Source organism: Thermobia domestica, chromosome 12, assembly GCF_964235325.1.
Source record: "Thermobia domestica chromosome 12, izTheDome1.hap1.1, whole genome shotgun sequence".
Classification (NCBI taxonomy): domain Eukaryota; kingdom Metazoa; phylum Arthropoda; class Insecta; order Zygentoma; family Lepismatidae; genus Thermobia; species Thermobia domestica.
This window is the reverse complement of record NC_137465.1, coordinates 120,847,451-120,865,658: the sequence shown is the minus strand read 5'-3', so window position 1 is coordinate 120,865,658 and position 18,208 is coordinate 120,847,451. Positions and strand designations below refer to the sequence as shown.

Here is an 18,208-nt window from a genome sequence, read left to right as displayed (position 1 = left end):
ATTACTTGCAGGGGAGGTAAAATAAAATTAATACTTTTTTATCTCAAGTAAATACTTAAAATATTTTATCTTCTAAGTTTCTGTATTTTTAGTAATGAATTCAATAATTTTAATTTTAGTTGAACTATCTAAAGCTCTTCACTCTAAAACAATCTTTACATGTTAACTTTTCCTTAAAAAAGATTTAAGTTCTAAATTTTATTGAATGTGAAGGCGCAAACATAATGAAGGATTTTTTTAGTATCTATATAAGTACTTAAAACTGGAGCTTCAATTTTGGAAAGACCCGTTACACTTACACAATATTATTAGGGTTATTCAAAAGTATTTTTGTTCCTTCGCAAGGGGCGCTTTACCTAAGAAACCTGAACAAAACATGTTTCTTTTGAAAATTACAAAAGTAATTAAAAATTTTTACTGACTTACTAGTTGCTTTGAACATATATTTCAACGCTGATGGTTCAGTAAAATGTATATTTTATTTATATTTATACCGAATTTCCCGATCTTTTCACTAATTAATGTAACGAGCCCAAGCATTTTTTTTAGAAAGTATCATTTTCGTCCAAAATATTCTACATAATAGCGCTTCATGTAATTTTTATGCTAGTTAAACATCTTCTTATTGAAACATCTCGAATTCCAAATACTAAAATAAGACCAAATCTAAAATCTTTTAGATAATTTTGAAGGTTTCTTTCCCCAATATCTCCCGTGAAGGTGGCCTTGGCTAATGATAATAGTACAACAAAACATTTATTAAATTACTTTTGAAAAGCCCTATACATCTATGTACTGAAACTATTCTCTATATCGTTTCTTCTGAATTAGGAGGCGCGAGCCGAAACTTTGTCCCTGCTCATTTACTCTTTTAACAGTACTTCTGAGTGTTCCTGTTATGTGTTACTGTGTTTCTTTCCTATCTGTAACTGTATATAACAGAACACCTTTTGTGTATGTATGCCACGTAGCTTGTGTATCTCTTTTTAAATAAATATCTGTTTGTCTGTGTATGTGGTGGGCGTGTCTTTCTGTGTTTTTCAATATGTGTCTTCCGTTCTCAATTGCAGGATTTTGGGAGGAAGAAAAAGAAAAAAGAAGTAAGGGTTTTTGCTAAGTAAACTGAGATCTCTTTCTTTCACATTCTGGTCACACTGCTTGCATTTTGCTATGGCCGTTTTGCATCTCAGCTGCTGAACGCCTCTTTTTTATCTTTCTTTTTATACTTTTTCTTTAATTTTCCTGTCTTGTTCTTTATATATGTATTTTGTAACAAAAAGATATATTTTATATTCTTAATTTCGTTCAAAGAATGCTTTTGAAGGCTGCTGAATTGTGCAATTTATTAACAGAAAAGAAAAGAGATTGATTGCTGTTTGCAGTGAACATTGTGCACGGATGACATTTTTTCACAACGTAGTCCTGTTAGAGAAATTTACATATAATGTGCAGAATGTTTCAAAAATTTGTTACAGATCTTGACAAGGAAATATTCAAAAAAGTATTAACACTCATGCAATAGTGATTACAAATGTCGTACAGTGCTCACTTTTTGTCTGAGGGTCGGTACTTTTTTGAGCTTAATGATTGAATATATATGATTCAACACTTCTACGATGATGTATACAAGGTTACCATTCCAGTATCGTAAGAATCAAGGTAATGAATAAACATGTGACGCCGAAATCTTACTTTAGGCAATTCATTGTGATTCGATCCCTTATAAACTCACTCGATAGTGTTTCCATCATTACAACACAACTAAACCTAACCTAATCTAACCTTCACCATGAAACATTTATTTATTTATTTTAGTATGAATATTAACTATTAAGAATAGTCATTATAACAAATGAATTTCCTAAAGTAAAATCAGTGACTAGTATATTCCAGAAACGTTTTTGAATACTTTCTCTGATGTATATTGAACTGAGTAAGTTAATCATTACTGCTAACCTTGAGTATCATCATAGAAATGGTAGCAATTAAGCCAACAACAGTGGTAACATTTTTTGAAATGTTCTGTATATTATGAAGAAATAAATATATTTTATATATAAGATATTTAAAGTTTGAAGACCTATATTTTTAAAGTCTATTTTATATAGATATCTGACTCTATGATTTGGAGCTTTTTTCACAATCACGTATTTACAAGAAATCATGAACAATATATGGCTGCCAAAACTTGCCAAAATAAACATAGCAGCTTGCATGATCTATAAAATATAAATGAAACAATTTGCTGTAGTCCGCTATCAAATTATTTTGCCAGTTCCTTAATGAATGGCCTGAGTGGAATGGGATATTAGAAATATTTTTCCATATAAAATCAGTTAATTACAATTAATCAAGGAATTATAATTTAGAGAGCACGAGCGCATTGATATTATGTAGATATATCATTAGCAAAATAGTGGTTCACGTATAGACATTTCACCTTCACTAAGTATAGATAATATAAAACACAGACACATACACGAAGTATGTTTTGACAATTAGCTGCTAAAAATTAGTTCAATTTTCACGACATTAAAGTTACATAGAGTTTGCAAGCCTTTAGATATTGACTACACAAACACACATGCTTTATTTACCGTATAGAAATATCTGAATGTATTTCTAACCTGTTATATTTGTCTCGAATGGAAAAAATATTTAGATGAAATAAATAATCCAGGATTTAATTTAGAGAGTCCTTATTGTATGTATTTTTGATCCATATTTAGTTGTAAATCCAGGTGAGTTAAATTAAAGAAGGTGATTCTTCACCTTACGGTGAGTCCAGTGTGGTGAGTGTCGAATTTCTTATAATTACGTAAAAATACTTTAAATTTTAGTATGGCATTCGTCAAGTCTTAGCTTGCATATATTAGTTTTCTGCTGGTTACTTATATGTTACTATTTATCATCTTATTGAAGACATAAAAACTTGCGAATATTTAATCAATGAAAACTTTTGTATTTGCATTTAGAACATAGTAAAATAGTAAATCCAGTTGAATACATAATTTCCAAGGGTCTAGAATATTCTACAATGTATTTTTATTCTTCGGCACTATGTTTTAAGAGAATCGAATCTAACAATTTTCTCTTATACCTGTCTTCTGTTACACTTTTGGGTCATTGCTTACATTTCCTTTTAGAAACAAATATGTTACGAAATCCTTGTCCGTAGATATTTCATTATAAAAAAATTCACTTGGAGGTACGTATACTCGCTCGAAAAACAAACTAAAACCAGTATTAATTTTTTGATAGTCATTACATATAACAATCATTTGAATTATATCAAGTTAATCTTAAACTCAAAATATTCTTCAGCTTAAAATTTGAGCAAACAATGTCTACTATAAAAACTTTCCCATCATTTAAACTCGTATCTGTCAGATACTTGATAGTATTATTTAATTTGTTCTAGAAAAAATCATGAAACTATCAAAAACATTTTCAATAAATTAATGTTCAATTTATCAAGTTTATTTGCAAAATCATTCTGGTATCACAATCACCATATCAGTTTTATTCTGGTACCATATTTTTATATAATACGCGCACAGTTCTATTTACAAATATTGTCTAGCAATCACTTCAAATTTTACTGAGCACGAAAAAAAAAATTGCTGTAGTATTTTAGTACAAAATGAAAATTTACTCTCCTTTCTGTGTATATACTCGTCCTCGAGAGTTAATTCTCAATATACTTTGGTCTGCACTTAGTAGTAACCATTTTTACTTTATTGAGTAAATGTAGCATATATGGACGTTAATATCATAGTAATAAATCAAAATACAGTGAACTACTGAATTATTTATAGCTTTTAATGTTGAACGTGATTCTAGCAATGAAAAACTTCATCACTCACCTGTAGTCAAAATTATATAAATATTGTGTTTCTATTCCTGTTAATTGAAGACAACAATATCATATCTGAAATAATATTTTCTTTAATTTTTACGATCTTCCTCAGTATTTCTCGTCTCAGTAAAGTACTTACCTTCCTTTTCTTTACTTCTTTCTGAGTATTTTTATTATTTAACTTAAAAGATATTATTATTATTGTAATAATTTATCATTTTCAAGTTATATTGATTCTTGAATTGATTTTCATCATTCTTGTCTCCAATTCCGTTCTTTTTCTTTTTTCGTTTTATGTTCTACCATTGTTTCTTACCCCGGGTTTAGTCCATAACAATGTTTACCATAAACCTAGCTTTGTTTTTCTATTTGTCTTTTCTACGCGCAGGTTCGGTATGAGGACGAGGACGAAGATGAAGGACCCCAACCGGACCAAAATTTGGAGCAAGGAGTCCCACTTCCAGCAAGACTCCAAGATGATTTTCCCCCCGAACTTACCGCGACCCCCATAGAAGATATTGATAGCTTTTATCACAATCAAAGAGTAAGTATATTTAATATCTGCCTTATTTTAAGGATTGTTTAGCTGCAAAAATACGTATCCAGTTCAAGACATATTCTTTCGAAACTTTCTAATAATTAACATATTTTAGCACAGTTCGTTTATAAGAGATAAAATTATTTTCTTTTTAGGTTACAGACAATCAATAGATTTATTTTTATGTTGTTAAGAAAAGAACTATAGGAGTTAGATTTCCACATTTGTCTTGCCAATGCGAAGTACTACATTCAAAACAATGTTAATTCATTTTCGGTGGGAACTTCGTCATAAAACCGTATTTGCGAACAGATTTGTTTATCGTTGACAAAATGTATTTCTTTGTGACATAAACCAGCTAAATTAATAGATTTATTTCAAAGTTAAACGAAAAGAACATACATGAGGCAGTTTTATACTTTTTCAGGTTAATGCACAATATTAATCCAAAACGATATTGTTTTAGTAGTCATAATCGACTGCTAATCTTTTTTAAATCTAGTTAGTTCCTAATAAGAATTTCACATTATCATATAATTAGTATTCAACCTAACAACTGAGTAAAAGTTTGCTAATAACGATCTAATAGCAACTGATTCAAATTAAACTTAAGAAGAATTAACTTTCTAGTTTATATATATATATATATATATATATATCAAAGGCTAAGGAAACGGCAGTAAAAATATGTGAGACAACTGGAAAATTATTTGATAAGAAACTGTATTATTAGAAATGTGATAGAAGATGTGGTTGAAGGTAAAAGATGGAGAAAAAGAAGATTGCAACTGATGAATTATATTAAAAAGAGTAATTCTTACGACTTAAAGAAAAGATTTGCAGATAATCTAATTGCGTACATACTTATTCAATTCGTAACATGCGACCTGCTAATGATAACAGAATACTAATGAGAATGATAAATATTACCGTGTTCGTTAGATGTTGAAATTCACAAATGCACAAATGTAAATGTGAGACATACAAAATATAAAAATTGAATTACATAAACAAATAACAACCAATTATAAACTATTAGTCAATCATATTTTCTGTCAGGTATATTTGGTGTCTCAATCGGAAATAAGTATAAATGAGTCTTAATTCTATCAAAAGTAATATCGCAAATAGCAGCACACAAAATATTTGTCTCTTTCATTTGATTTCTGCAAGTACTCTTATGATATCTATTTCTTATTATTTGAAAAGATACCGAAAAAGAAAAGAACCAAAATACTTTTAACTTAATAATTGTTGACTAGTTCAATATCAAGTCTTATATTTTTAAAGAAGAGACATAAAAGCAAATAAAACAAAAAAATGGTTCTTTCCTTCTTCTTGCTCTCTGTTTATATATACAAGATATATGTAGGTTGTCTATATATGATATATAGTTTCCTGTTTCTGCTTATATGGTTAGATACTTGCTTTGTCTACAAAATATGTCGATCGTATCGGACAGTTTCTTAGAAGTAACATGTCATGTGGGCGATATCATATTTCTCAAGGGGATTCATATGGAAACTTCTTAACTTGATCCGAAAGGTGTAATGTTTTGTTCTCTCTGGAATGGCGTAAAATGTGTAAAGAAAAGTGACATATAATATTTCTTTTTCATTTAATTTAAATCTGATCTGTACACTCTTTGACATTTTCTTTAAATTGTTACATACGCGTGTAAGACTCAATGTATTTATCAGAATGTGAAACTAATAGCTCGTGTTCGTCATATATCCATGGTTCGTTTTCTGGTTGTCATTCAGAGTATCCAGAAAGTATCTCTGAAAATAATATAAACAGTAGGAGAATAAAAAAGATTTGAAAATAATATAAACAAAACAAAATACAGGAGGTAAGATTCATAGAGTGGTTTCCAAAATAGCACATAAGTTGAATAACTAAGAGTTCATTTGCAATTTAAAATACAGTGAGAAGATGTAAAGAAGATTGAAGGATAATCATTACCCGGATTAGGAACGAGACTGCGAGAGAAATTTAACACTTGAAACGAGAGTGATCTTGAGAAGTCTGTAATTATTTATCTAATGTTCTTATTTGTCTGGATTCTTATCATAATTTGGCTGGCTGTAAAATAAATATATTTTTTTCTTCAACATGGGACAGTTGTACCCTGCAAGCTAAAGAAAAGACTGATAACTTCAAGAGAATTATTGAACGATCATAGAGTCGGTGAAATTAAAGCAGGAGAATTCCAAGGCAACCCATAAATTCACATGGCCTGGCATAAAAGAGAAAAAAGAAAATCCTTCGCACAAGTTGCGTGCATTCTAACACTAAACAATCGTTCCCTGCCTATACTAAATCGCACGTCTTAGAAATTTCATAATAGTAAAGATAGGAAACCAGTATCCTAAACTAGTACTTTGAAAACTTGTACCTTCATAATTTTTTCACTTATTTTAATTTGGCAGCATTGTTTTCAAGCCGGACACATTTATGTCAGCAATTTATTCTGTAATTTGACAGTTTAAACAGATGGCAAATTTTCTATGAAATTATCGGTGAAGAGCATAAATACGTTTAATCCTATGTTATGGAGGTAAAGTTACCAAGATTACAACAAGTAATAATGACAATAATGAATATTATATTCTAAATAAACGTTCTCATTGTAAATACATTTCCTTCGTTAAGAAATATATAATTTCTTTTTTCAATAACACTGAATTTTTTGTAGAAACAATGATTTATTTTAGCTTTATATGTTAGTTTAATTGAACATGTTATACTGTTCAGTAACATTGAAGCCTGTTTTGTTTATTGGTCGTCATGGTAATATTGATGGATCAAGTTATTTTGCGTTCACATTACAAAGGTAAAAGCTCTTCTGAACAAACTAACATTAATCGTTGTCGACAATAAAATAGAACAGTTTACTTGCATGTTACGTCCTCAGGGCAGATCGTCTTGTCTAAGATCTGAGTCTCTCTTCAAATTATTTTAAAGTTTTCACTGGTTCTCCTTAACCAGATAGGTCGAATGTAGAGGTGTTACTTCTATCTTAAAGAGATCAGAATCATTTCTATCCACCATTCTATAGTAGATCTTTAAAAGTTCAAGAGTTCAGTAGCTTCAAAAAATTAATTATAAAACTCTCTCTATATATACATAAATAAATAATAATATCCATAGTAATATCCTGATTATTCGAATATTAGCTATAACGGTTAATAAACTTGATTATGCAAGTTGTTACATGTACAATGATGATTTCTCGTTCGATTGCGAACATAAATTAGTCTTCAGTGGTATTTCTATGGATAAAAAGTATGGGTTTTCTTCTATCTGTAGTTTCAGGAAAGCGTGAGCCTTTGGTCTTAATATAACTCTATTTTCCTGGCTGTAATTCATATTCGACATTTTAAATTATTGTTTACATCTCATATAGCCTTGGTGCTAAAAAAATGAATTACAAACAAATTAATAAACCTAGTTTCTACCAGCCTGTAGAACATTAAAATAAAAAATTCTACCAATGCTTTTTTTTATCAATGAACTGAAGGCAAATTTTGGTAGCTGGAGTACCGTTGACTATGAATTCATTGCTCAACACTGATGCTAGGAAACCTCCCCAGGTCCAAATGGATCTCACCTGGATGTCACTTACTTCTAGTAACCATCTAATAAATGTTAGTAATACTTTGTTTTTCAAAAGAAATTAGCAAACACATCTATAATTGACAACTTACCTCGACTTGGTGTTTTGCATTCTCGATAACGTGTTGCCACCTGCAAATATTTTGTTGAAATTTTTCGAATTTCCTACGATTCGTTCAAGGTTAAGTGAGATGCCATTCGGACCTGAGGAGATTTCTTAGCATTAGTGTTGAGCAATGATTTCATAGGCAACGGTAGCTCCAGCTACCAAAATTCACCTTCAGGTCTGAGGAGGTTATATATATATATATATATATATATATATATATATATATACTGACTATTAATTTACTAACATACATTGAATTACACCGAAAACTTCCATATTTTATTTTCGAGGAAAAGATGAGTATTTGCGAACCCACAGAAAGACATTAAACAGGGTTCCCACAGACCTGGAAAATCAGGGAATGTCAGGGAAATTATTGAAAAGTTTTTTAATGTCAATGAACCAAAGTTGTCTTTCTCGAAATCGAAGAGAACTTTGAAGTAATAAGGTTATTTGGGAATTACAGATCATCCAATACAACAATATAGAATAATAGATTACAGATACATTAAGTTATATTAATGTATGTTGTGTCATGATTTGTGGTTGGGATTTTGAGCAATAGCATCTTGAATCTCTTAATGTAGACAGTGTGGCATCTCTGGCCTTCTGTGGAAGGTATATATGTCGTTTTAACCGACTTAAAATGAAAATTCTCAATTCGACCTGTTTATATATATTGTGTGATGTTCAAGTATAACTCTTCGACACAGTTACACCAATTCTAATGGTTCTTTTCTTGTTCAAAGAATATTCTTTTCCGGTGGCTCCACATAAATTTCATGAGGATCTAACAATAGTCTTCGGAACTAAACCATGAAACTTCTTAATGGCTGACAGTGTTCAGATCATAGTTCTATGTGTGATCACGCATAATTTTGATATAGGTGTATCAATTTTGCTGATTTACTATTTTTTTAAAGTGTGGTTTTGTATAAATGTCATTAGGATCTGATGATAGTTATCAGACCTACACCACGAAACTCCTCAAAGGTTGATAGTGTTAATATCGTAATTAACCGACTTCATTGTTTTCATGCTTACGCTAACTTCAAAACAGATGCACCGATTTTGGTTATTCTTTTTTTTTTTTTCTTATTTTCAAAGAGCATACTTTCTCGCAGATTTCATTTAAATTTTATCAGGATCAAATGACTATCTTTGGAGTTAGACCATGAGATTCCTCAACAGCTGATAGTCTTAATACCGTGTAAATGTTCGTGTATGATTCCGTGTCGCGTAGATAGACTAAAAGTATATACATAATCACGCATGTTTCCTAGGCCGACCCATTTTACAGGAAGTTAGTGTCCTACCTTTGGTTGAGGTATCTAACTAAACTAATAAGATAACGAGAAAGTGAAAAACTTCTTTATTCAGGAAAAACAGTTTACAAAAATCTGTGAGAACACTGTTAGAGCTGCTGCTTTAATATACATACACCAATTATAGAAATATACATCGTAAGTTCTATAATTAAATCAGGGAAAATATTAAATAAATTTAAAAAAACATGCAATTTATTGCTGCAAATGCTCAAACTATAATTTTCAGCTCTTTTCTACATAATAAAAAATTATTGGAATATATTTAAATTGTTTCATCTCTCTTTTCCTTCTTGCTATGATATAGCATTATTTTAATGGGGTGGACAAATATTGCGTATGTTAGTCTTCTCGGGGTTCTCCTTTTCCTCCCACTTTCGTCATTTCACCATTATCATCTGTTTCATCACCATCGTCTTCCTTAACCTCGGTACATAATCGTGGGACGGTAAACTTAAAAAACAATTCTGTACTCTCTTAAGAATATCGAACGGTATAATAAAAATGTAAATCTACGAACAGGTCTGAGAGAAATGTTTAATGTATGCTAATATTCACTTAGAAACTTACAATATATAGATAGAAAAACATACAATCTAACTGAAACATAGAACACAAAAATGTTATTATCATAAACGTAATTGTTCTAAAGTCATTGACAGGTCACTTGAAATATTTAGTTATAGAACAGTGATTTGCTAATGTCTTCATCTCCATGTAAACTTTAACACCAATTATCAATTTCAGCGCTAATCATAAATATTTTAATCCCTGCTAAATTCTTTAACATTCTTTTTATTCTTCAAAACATTTTCGGGTTATATGTTTGTAAGTTTAAAAAAATCAGTGAGCAAGAAATATTTTTTAAAGTTGTCAGTCTATGCCTTATCTGATGGCAATAACTTAATTATCATTTAAGTGGGAATTCAGAATTTCAAGTGTCTATCACATGTCTTATTCTCTCCTAAAAAGGAAAGAAAATATTGTAAAAAAAAAAAAAAAAAAAAAAGAATTTTGACCTGGAAGAGAAGACAAATTTGTAGTTCAGAAGAAGGAATAATTCGATTAGATAATTTGAAAGAAATTAGATTTTTTTATCAATCTTGGCAGAGAAAACAATGGTTTTGCACGTGATCTGTTCCACTTTAAGTCTTCTGAATATGTTTAAGAACGAAAAACTGGTCCGTTTGTGTATTTCTCTCTAGCTACTGTCTCATTATACTAGTATATGTACTTAAATATCATATGAATCAAATTTCCTATATTAGATAATTATTTGATCTATATGTTTAATATTCTTGTATTCAGGTCAATTTATAAAAATACGTTGTAATGTGATATTAAGTAGCAGTATCCACTAGCATAGGATAATGCCAAAAATTTGACATATGACCATGGTTTATGTTCAGTGAGAATTACTATTTCATTATTTTAAAATTTCATCCCATGATGTGCTTGTTTTTCGGAAATTAAAAATAGGTGGGAAATCCCATCTATTGCTCCCCTTTTCCCCAATAATTTGAGCACCGCTTTTATGTACAGCCACCAGCAAAAGTGGTTGTACACATCTACATGTTCTTTTCTCAAGAATTTCGGACCAAGTCACCCATATGTAAAGAGAATGTAATTCTATTTAAAGTGCCAAAAATTGTGTTCTAATTGATCAAGTTGTTAGAAAGTCATTGACAAATAATAATTATATTATATATTCACTTTCACTAGCGATTTTCAAAACAGTGCTAATGGGATAAATATCATTTAATATTTCTTTAATTATTCTCTAATTTTTGAAATTAAAGGTCTTTCAAACGAGATTACTCTCTTAATAGTCTTATGTAACACATGCATCACAATAAGCTATTTTGACAATAGAAATGCAGTTTGTTACAAATGAGTATTTTCCTACAAATTACTACGAATCATGGATTGAAAAATACTACAAGTAAGTGCAGTATCTTACATTGATAGCTTGATTACCATGAGACTCATAAAAATGGTTTCACCTATTTCCTCCTACAAAGCCATAATACCCAGGTTTGGGTTTCAACAACTAATTGAAGCTATTCATCTCCAATATGCGTTTAACATAATACCTATTAACGTAAACAAAGATAGTATTAGTTCCCAGGTAGTTATCATCTACTCATAGTTAGCATTACAAAGTATACGAACATTAGAACATCGTCAAATAAATTATGTTAGATTTTACTGAACTCGCGAAATCACAATCAGAATTTGTGGTACCACTCAATTTTTGAATTAAAAGGTGCCTTTCTCAACCAAATATCTCAAACTATAGGGAAAATTACATACAGAGGTATACCAATACTACTACTACTACTACTACTACTACTACTACTACTACTAATAATAATAATAATAATAATAATAATAATAATAATAATAATAATAATAATAATATAATAACAATAATAATAATAATTATTGTTGTATTATGTAGAGTTCAAGTACAAACGTTTAATATAAATCATAACTATTTCAGTCTTGCAACTTCAGCAGAATCTAAATCTTAAATATAAAATGACCAAATTTTTAAAGAATCTTCGTACAATGAATTCACTTACATAATTTCCCAACAATACTATACGGAACAGAATAAATGTGTGTTTATAAGTATCTCACAGTTAATTCTACACCGTATTTACATACATATATATAATTCAGTGTACCTCAAAACATTTCTTTGCCAATACTCTGAAAGTTGTTTTAAAAATAGTCAAATGAAATATTGGAAGTAGAATTCTTATACAGATCGTATTTAGTGCATGATAATAAAACCACATAATATTGTTTTATGAGAAAATAAAGACAGAACATAGCAAGAGCTATGCATATCGATCTGTTCCTGTTTTTATTTCCTCAGATAAAAGCAAAATGTCAAAACTTCATCTTTCTTCTTTCCGACTCTTTATTTTTTTTCTAACCTGAAAGGAAGTCATAGGGGATCAGGAGAGTAGGGTTAAAAGACAAGCTGTAATTTGAATTTAATCCCAACGGGTCAGCTGAAGACGAAAGGATCTTCTTGTGAGAGGAAAGAAAAGAGTCAAGTTTCTTGTTATTTTGCTAGATATTCGTTTCTAGAGTGAAGGTTATTAATAACCGAGCAGATGGCAAACAAAATTCGTAAGATGATGCAAGTTGATTACAGACTACGGGGACTTGGAAGGAGCTCTAAGGCAGACATATAAATTTAGTGGCTAATAATGAAAAAGATGAAAACGAAGGAGACAAGATAATGACCATGGATTCATTAACAATAATTCTTATGTTGTCGCAAAGCCCTTCTTAAACCTTAACTGTAGGAATAAGTTGTATCGAAGGATGAAAAGGTATATAAAAGTTCATCCAAATATATAATGTTACAACACCTTACAAGAGTGTTTCTCAATATTTTCAAGCCAAGGATTCATTTCAAAGAATGCTAAATATTAAGAGACCTAAAAGTTAAAAGAAATGTGTCTGTTATTCCAGAAAATAACTTCTCGAATTAAATTTCGTAAGTTTCCTTCGAAATACTGAAATATTCACTAATAATATTTGTGCTATTTTAAAGCAATGTGTTTTTCCCTTCACAACACATTTTTGAAATGGACTTGAGTTTTAGAAAGGAAAATATTAGTCTAATTATAGTAACCAGATATAGTCATGAATTAGCCTACTTGAAAATTCTTCAGTCAGAGAAAATGTATAGATATCCAGATATCCTAATATCCAGATATTTTCATTCCTACAGACATTTACTCTATTCCAGCATTATTTTAAATAAGTAAGAAATAAAGAGTATTAAAGTAAAAATAAAACTAATTGCTAATAATTCTCTGTGTTGAAAAGATGTTACGCAACTATCCAAACCATGTAAATATTAAAATTGTGCACTTGTGATTATTGTCTATTATTTTACTTGGTTATGCCCGTATATCTACTTATCTAATATTGTATGGTATATCTTAAGTAAGAATGTATTTAGATAATTTAGATAAATATATGAATTTTAATTCTAAGCATCATTAAATTAATAGTACTTAGAATACTTATTACGAATATTTATTAATAAGATAAATTATCTTTTCTTTCTTTGTAGACATTCGTTGTTATTAGTAAAGGAAAAGACATTTTTCGGTTTAGTGCCACAGATGCTCTGTGGTTCTTAGATCCATTCAACCCAATTCGCCGAGTCGCCATTTACATTCTGGTGCATCCCCTCTTCTCCTTGTTCATTATCACCACCATTTTGGTCAACTGTATTCTCATGATCATGCCTCCGTCTGCCGTCATCGAATCCACAGAGTAAGTAGATTATGAAAAATAAATGTGTGGTATATTGCTGACTTTTATTAGTTTACTAAGCTTTCTTAGAGTTTGAGAGTTTGTAGGATTTATTTTACATATTCTTATATTTATTTTAATGTTACAAGGTTAGTCATCTCTTATTTCTCATATTAATCTCCACTTTTTTTTTACTTTATTTCAGATAATATTGTTCTATTATCCTATTGTGCTATTATTTTATTGTTATATTTATAGTACATCTCTATTCTCGACATCTTTTTCCAATAATCACGTTCGTTATCGAGAAAATGAAGAGATTGACAGAGGTTCTCTATGCAAGTTTTCCTTTGTTGATCAAGTTAAATTTGATATTATCTTTGTACTAAATAAACTAACGCGTTCAATATATAATATTTCTTTCTAATTTTATAATATTTTAAAGAAGTATTAGCAGTGTGTTTTAATATTTTCATTGGAAGTCTGCATTTGTTGAGGTCAAAATAATACTTGTATTTTCTTTCATCAACTTTTAGAAACTTCTAGAAATATAATACTTGTAAATTTAATGTTACCTTTAAGCTAATTTTTGTTACAATTTTTAATTGTTTTAGTGGTTTATAGAAAATCATTTAATTTTCCATTGGTTAACAATACGCACGAAAATTGTGTTGTTTTAAAAACATAAATTTCAGTAAGTTGATTGCTATAAGACACGAAGCAATAAATTTCTGGATTCAGTTTTACCTTTATTTCTGTAGAAAGTATAAGTAAAGCTAAAATAACTAGATTGATAATTAATTGTAAAAATCTTAATGGAATGGGTCTTCTGTGTGATACTTCTTTTTCCAATACATTTAGTGTTCGTAATTTTTAATTGAGAATTAGTATCTACAATAACTACAAATATATTAAGAAGAAAGGAGATTCAATTCGAATTAGGTGAATGAAAATCTTTATGCTTGTTGAAATATTTATATTCAAAACAATTGATCATCTGATTTATGTTCTTAACACACACTACAAAGTACCACTAATTTTGATCGGGCAATTTGGTTTTATAATAGAAGAACAGTTTTATAATACTGAATTACGTTACCCAGTTATTATCACGGTAATAAAGAGAAAACTACAAATAAATAATGTGAATAAAATAATATGCTGTTCACAATCATTTTTAAACAAAACGAAATAAAAGTGAAAGATCAAATTTTATTTCTCAATATCAGTTTTACATTCCCTTAATAAAATGAACTTGTTTTCTTTACCCTCCTTTTTTTTTTTTCTTCGTATATTTCTATCTGAAAATACTTTCCCATGGAAAGATTTCACTTATTATGACACATACAATTATTCTTAACGCATTGTAATTTCTAACTTCCTTATTAATACTTTGCCTTATTCACCTATTCCACTGAATGTTCTTAGAGTACACTGAAAGTGTTAATTTTGTATTATATGGGATTTACGTATTAATAATTTAATTAAAGTAAAATATGATGTATTTTCATTAGTTGTTTAAGAAATACATTTAAAGCTAATAGTTGGTTTTGAATTTGTATATATACGTAGTTATTTTTATGTATATGGTTTAAAGTAACTTGCCGGACTATTTTTATTTATGTGTTTCAGAAGTATTTATATTTCAACAGTGAAGGCGTCAATCACTTTGAGCTCTATTTCTATCGCAAGTTTTATAAGAAGTTTATTTTTTATTACATAATTTTATTTTGAACAGAGATTCATTATTTTTGCAGAATGATTATACAATTTTCTGTTTGCAATTCTATGCAATTACAACAATTATTCTTTGGTAACTTTTTTTTTAAGTTTGTATTTTCTATATATTTATTCTCTTTCAGTGAAATGTTCATCACTCACTTTAGTTCTTTCTTGTTTGATATTAATTTATGGTATGATCTCGTCGTATAAAGCTTGTATTCAGAGTTAATATAGGTAATTACAATAATGAGAGAAATAAAATGAAAGTTCAAAGTGTCAATATGAATATAACATATTGTATAATCCTCTAATTTGAAGTGCAGGGCTTAAAAATGGGAAAACTTAATCAAAGATAGAACTCACGGGACATATTTTTAAAATTCTAGATACTTACTTAATATGTTCTAAAATGGCAAAACAGTGATGAAATATAATTTCTGCCACTCAAACGTACTAAGTACCTAGCATTAATTTCATTGAAATATGCTTTTACTCTGAACGATGTTTTAATATAAAAATAAGTATTTAGACAATACGTTCCAAATACTGAAGATAATTCTATAATAAACTGACAATACACTGGATGCAACACGATAAAATAATAGAAATAAATAAAACATTTGTCGTATTTGTTTATGGTTATCCTTGTATAGCCTCATTACTTACTGTCAGTTATATAGTACATTCATCTTTAATTTGTAATACTAAAAAGAAGCAGTTAAACTTTCATGATTCATGCACATTACAAATAAAATTAGATATTTATTTTGAAGTATTATTATTATGGTTCAATTACTCAAGCAGTGAACAATGTAGACATGTAACAACAAATTTTAAAGCCATAAGGTTTCATCTACTACAGAGACTTGGATTGTTCCACATTAATAATTAAAAGCGAAAATATATAGGAGAGGAACCTCCAATAAGTACACAAGTAACAATTAAGAATAAAGAATAGAAATTTATTTTGGGCATTTTGTATTCAAAATTCACTTAATATTTGCATTGAATTTAAAATATTAACGTAAACTTTATAATATTTAAGAAACGATAAGTTTTATCAGCTTAATAACGTAAATAATTATATATTAAAAAATAAATAACAAATATATATATATACATGTACATATAACTGAGGAATTTAGTACAAAATTTATATATTTTCTGTATGAAAATAGAATTGCAGTCTTAAGTGATGAAGAAAATATAGAAACCATACAAACCCAGTTTATTGAGTTACGCCGTTTAAATAGTAATATATGAATAGAATTTGTTTTGAAGTTCATTATTAAAAAAAGTTACATTATTGAATTTAGTCAATACATAAAGCAGAGACTGATAGTAAACTGATAGTAAAAAATATAGTTTTGTTTTTCATTTTAAGAACTAAAAACTAAATAAACTTATTTTATTATGTATAATGGTACGTGTAGCAAAATGTCTTATGTAAGATTTTCTACACGTATTTTTTAAACAAAAATACATAATTTTAATAATGACTGTTTAAAAATGAAAACAGTTTACTGTAATTTGCTAGGTATTTACTGCATGATCATCTCTTAGTCTCACAAATGACTTCAATTCATTCTGCAGCTGGACTTACTTGTGCTACATAGATAGTATTTGGTAATTATTTTGAGTTCATAGGATCATATATTTGACTAAGTAAACATGTAGTCATAGCTAAATTGTTAAGTGGTGACCAGAAGCTCAACAAGAGAAAAGTTCACGAAGAGTGATATTTCTTGAATGTTTATGCATTTCTAGCTATTAGTATAGTAATTTATTAGTACTTAGTCTCTCCCTGTAGTCTTAATACTCGACCAATTCAGGAGTCCAGAATGTGATATTCTCACGCTTGAAAACTAAATATTGTGAAAAGCGAAGATTGTGAGCTCGTTCCTATTATTGTTGTAGTATCTCAATAAGTGTATCTTTAAAATCTAGGCTTTAACTCACATTTAATTTCGTGCAACTAACAATAATAATAAACTGTGTTCCGGGTGTGAATCACATGCGCCATGAAACCCGTGATACCATTTTTCAATCGCAAAACTCTATGAATATTTACACATTTTGGATCAATCAAACATTTTAGACTAAATTTTGTTGTAGTTGTATTTGAGTTCAGAGTAACGTTTAGCAGTGATGCTATATGAGGCGTGGACTTACAGCTTAACATGGAATCCGAACTACATGAGCTCCTGAAAGGAATCGAATCCAGGTCTTTTGTATCAAAGCCGTATACGCTATCCACATCGCAACAAGGAAACTCTCTCTCTCTCTATATATATATATATATATATATATATAGATAGATAGATATATAGATAGATAGATAGATAGATAGATAGATAGATAGATAGAGACAGACAGACAGACAGAAGGCCAGAGAGGGAGAAAGAGTACAGAGGACATTGCAAGCTTTCGTATGATTTGCATAGTTCGGCGAAAATATGTTTACTATTAACTTTTACGAAACTTGAAAAAGTTTCGAGTGTGATCTGTGAGAAAATTTTGTAAATTAACTCTATTTAATACAAACTTCCAAGTTACTGTTTCAGGATTTGCAATTTCAAAAAAGAAACTACCTTCCTCTAGCGCCACAGTTTCACTTTTGTGAACGGTGGCGAACACAGAAGTTCGTTAACAAGAAGGGACCCCCTCCGAGATCCTGACTTTTCTGTTGGTCTTTACTATAGATGCTGCGAAGAAAATCCAGTTGTTATGATACCTAGATCTTTCGAGAA

The 18,208-nt window shown here is 29.3% G+C and overlaps 1 protein-coding gene across 24 annotated transcripts in view; it reads left to right on the top strand.

Moving 5' to 3' along the window:
• Positions 1-18,208, top strand: part of para (sodium voltage-gated channel paralytic) — a 651,733-nt gene that overhangs the window by 420,031 nt on the left and 213,494 nt on the right. For 12 of the 24 annotated variants that reach the window (XM_081734025.1, XM_081734024.1, XM_081734031.1 and 9 more), the window contains 3 exons: positions 1,071-1,100; positions 4,260-4,403; positions 13,552-13,757. In XM_081734025.1, coding sequence (XP_081590151.1) covers positions 1,071-1,100; positions 4,260-4,403; positions 13,552-13,757 — 380 coding nt within the window. Of the gene's footprint in view, positions 1-1,070; positions 1,101-4,247; positions 4,404-13,551; positions 13,758-18,208 lie in introns of all 24 variants that reach the window. The other 12 variants (XM_081734028.1, XM_081734020.1, XM_081734042.1 and 9 more) reach the window with 1 other exon arrangement.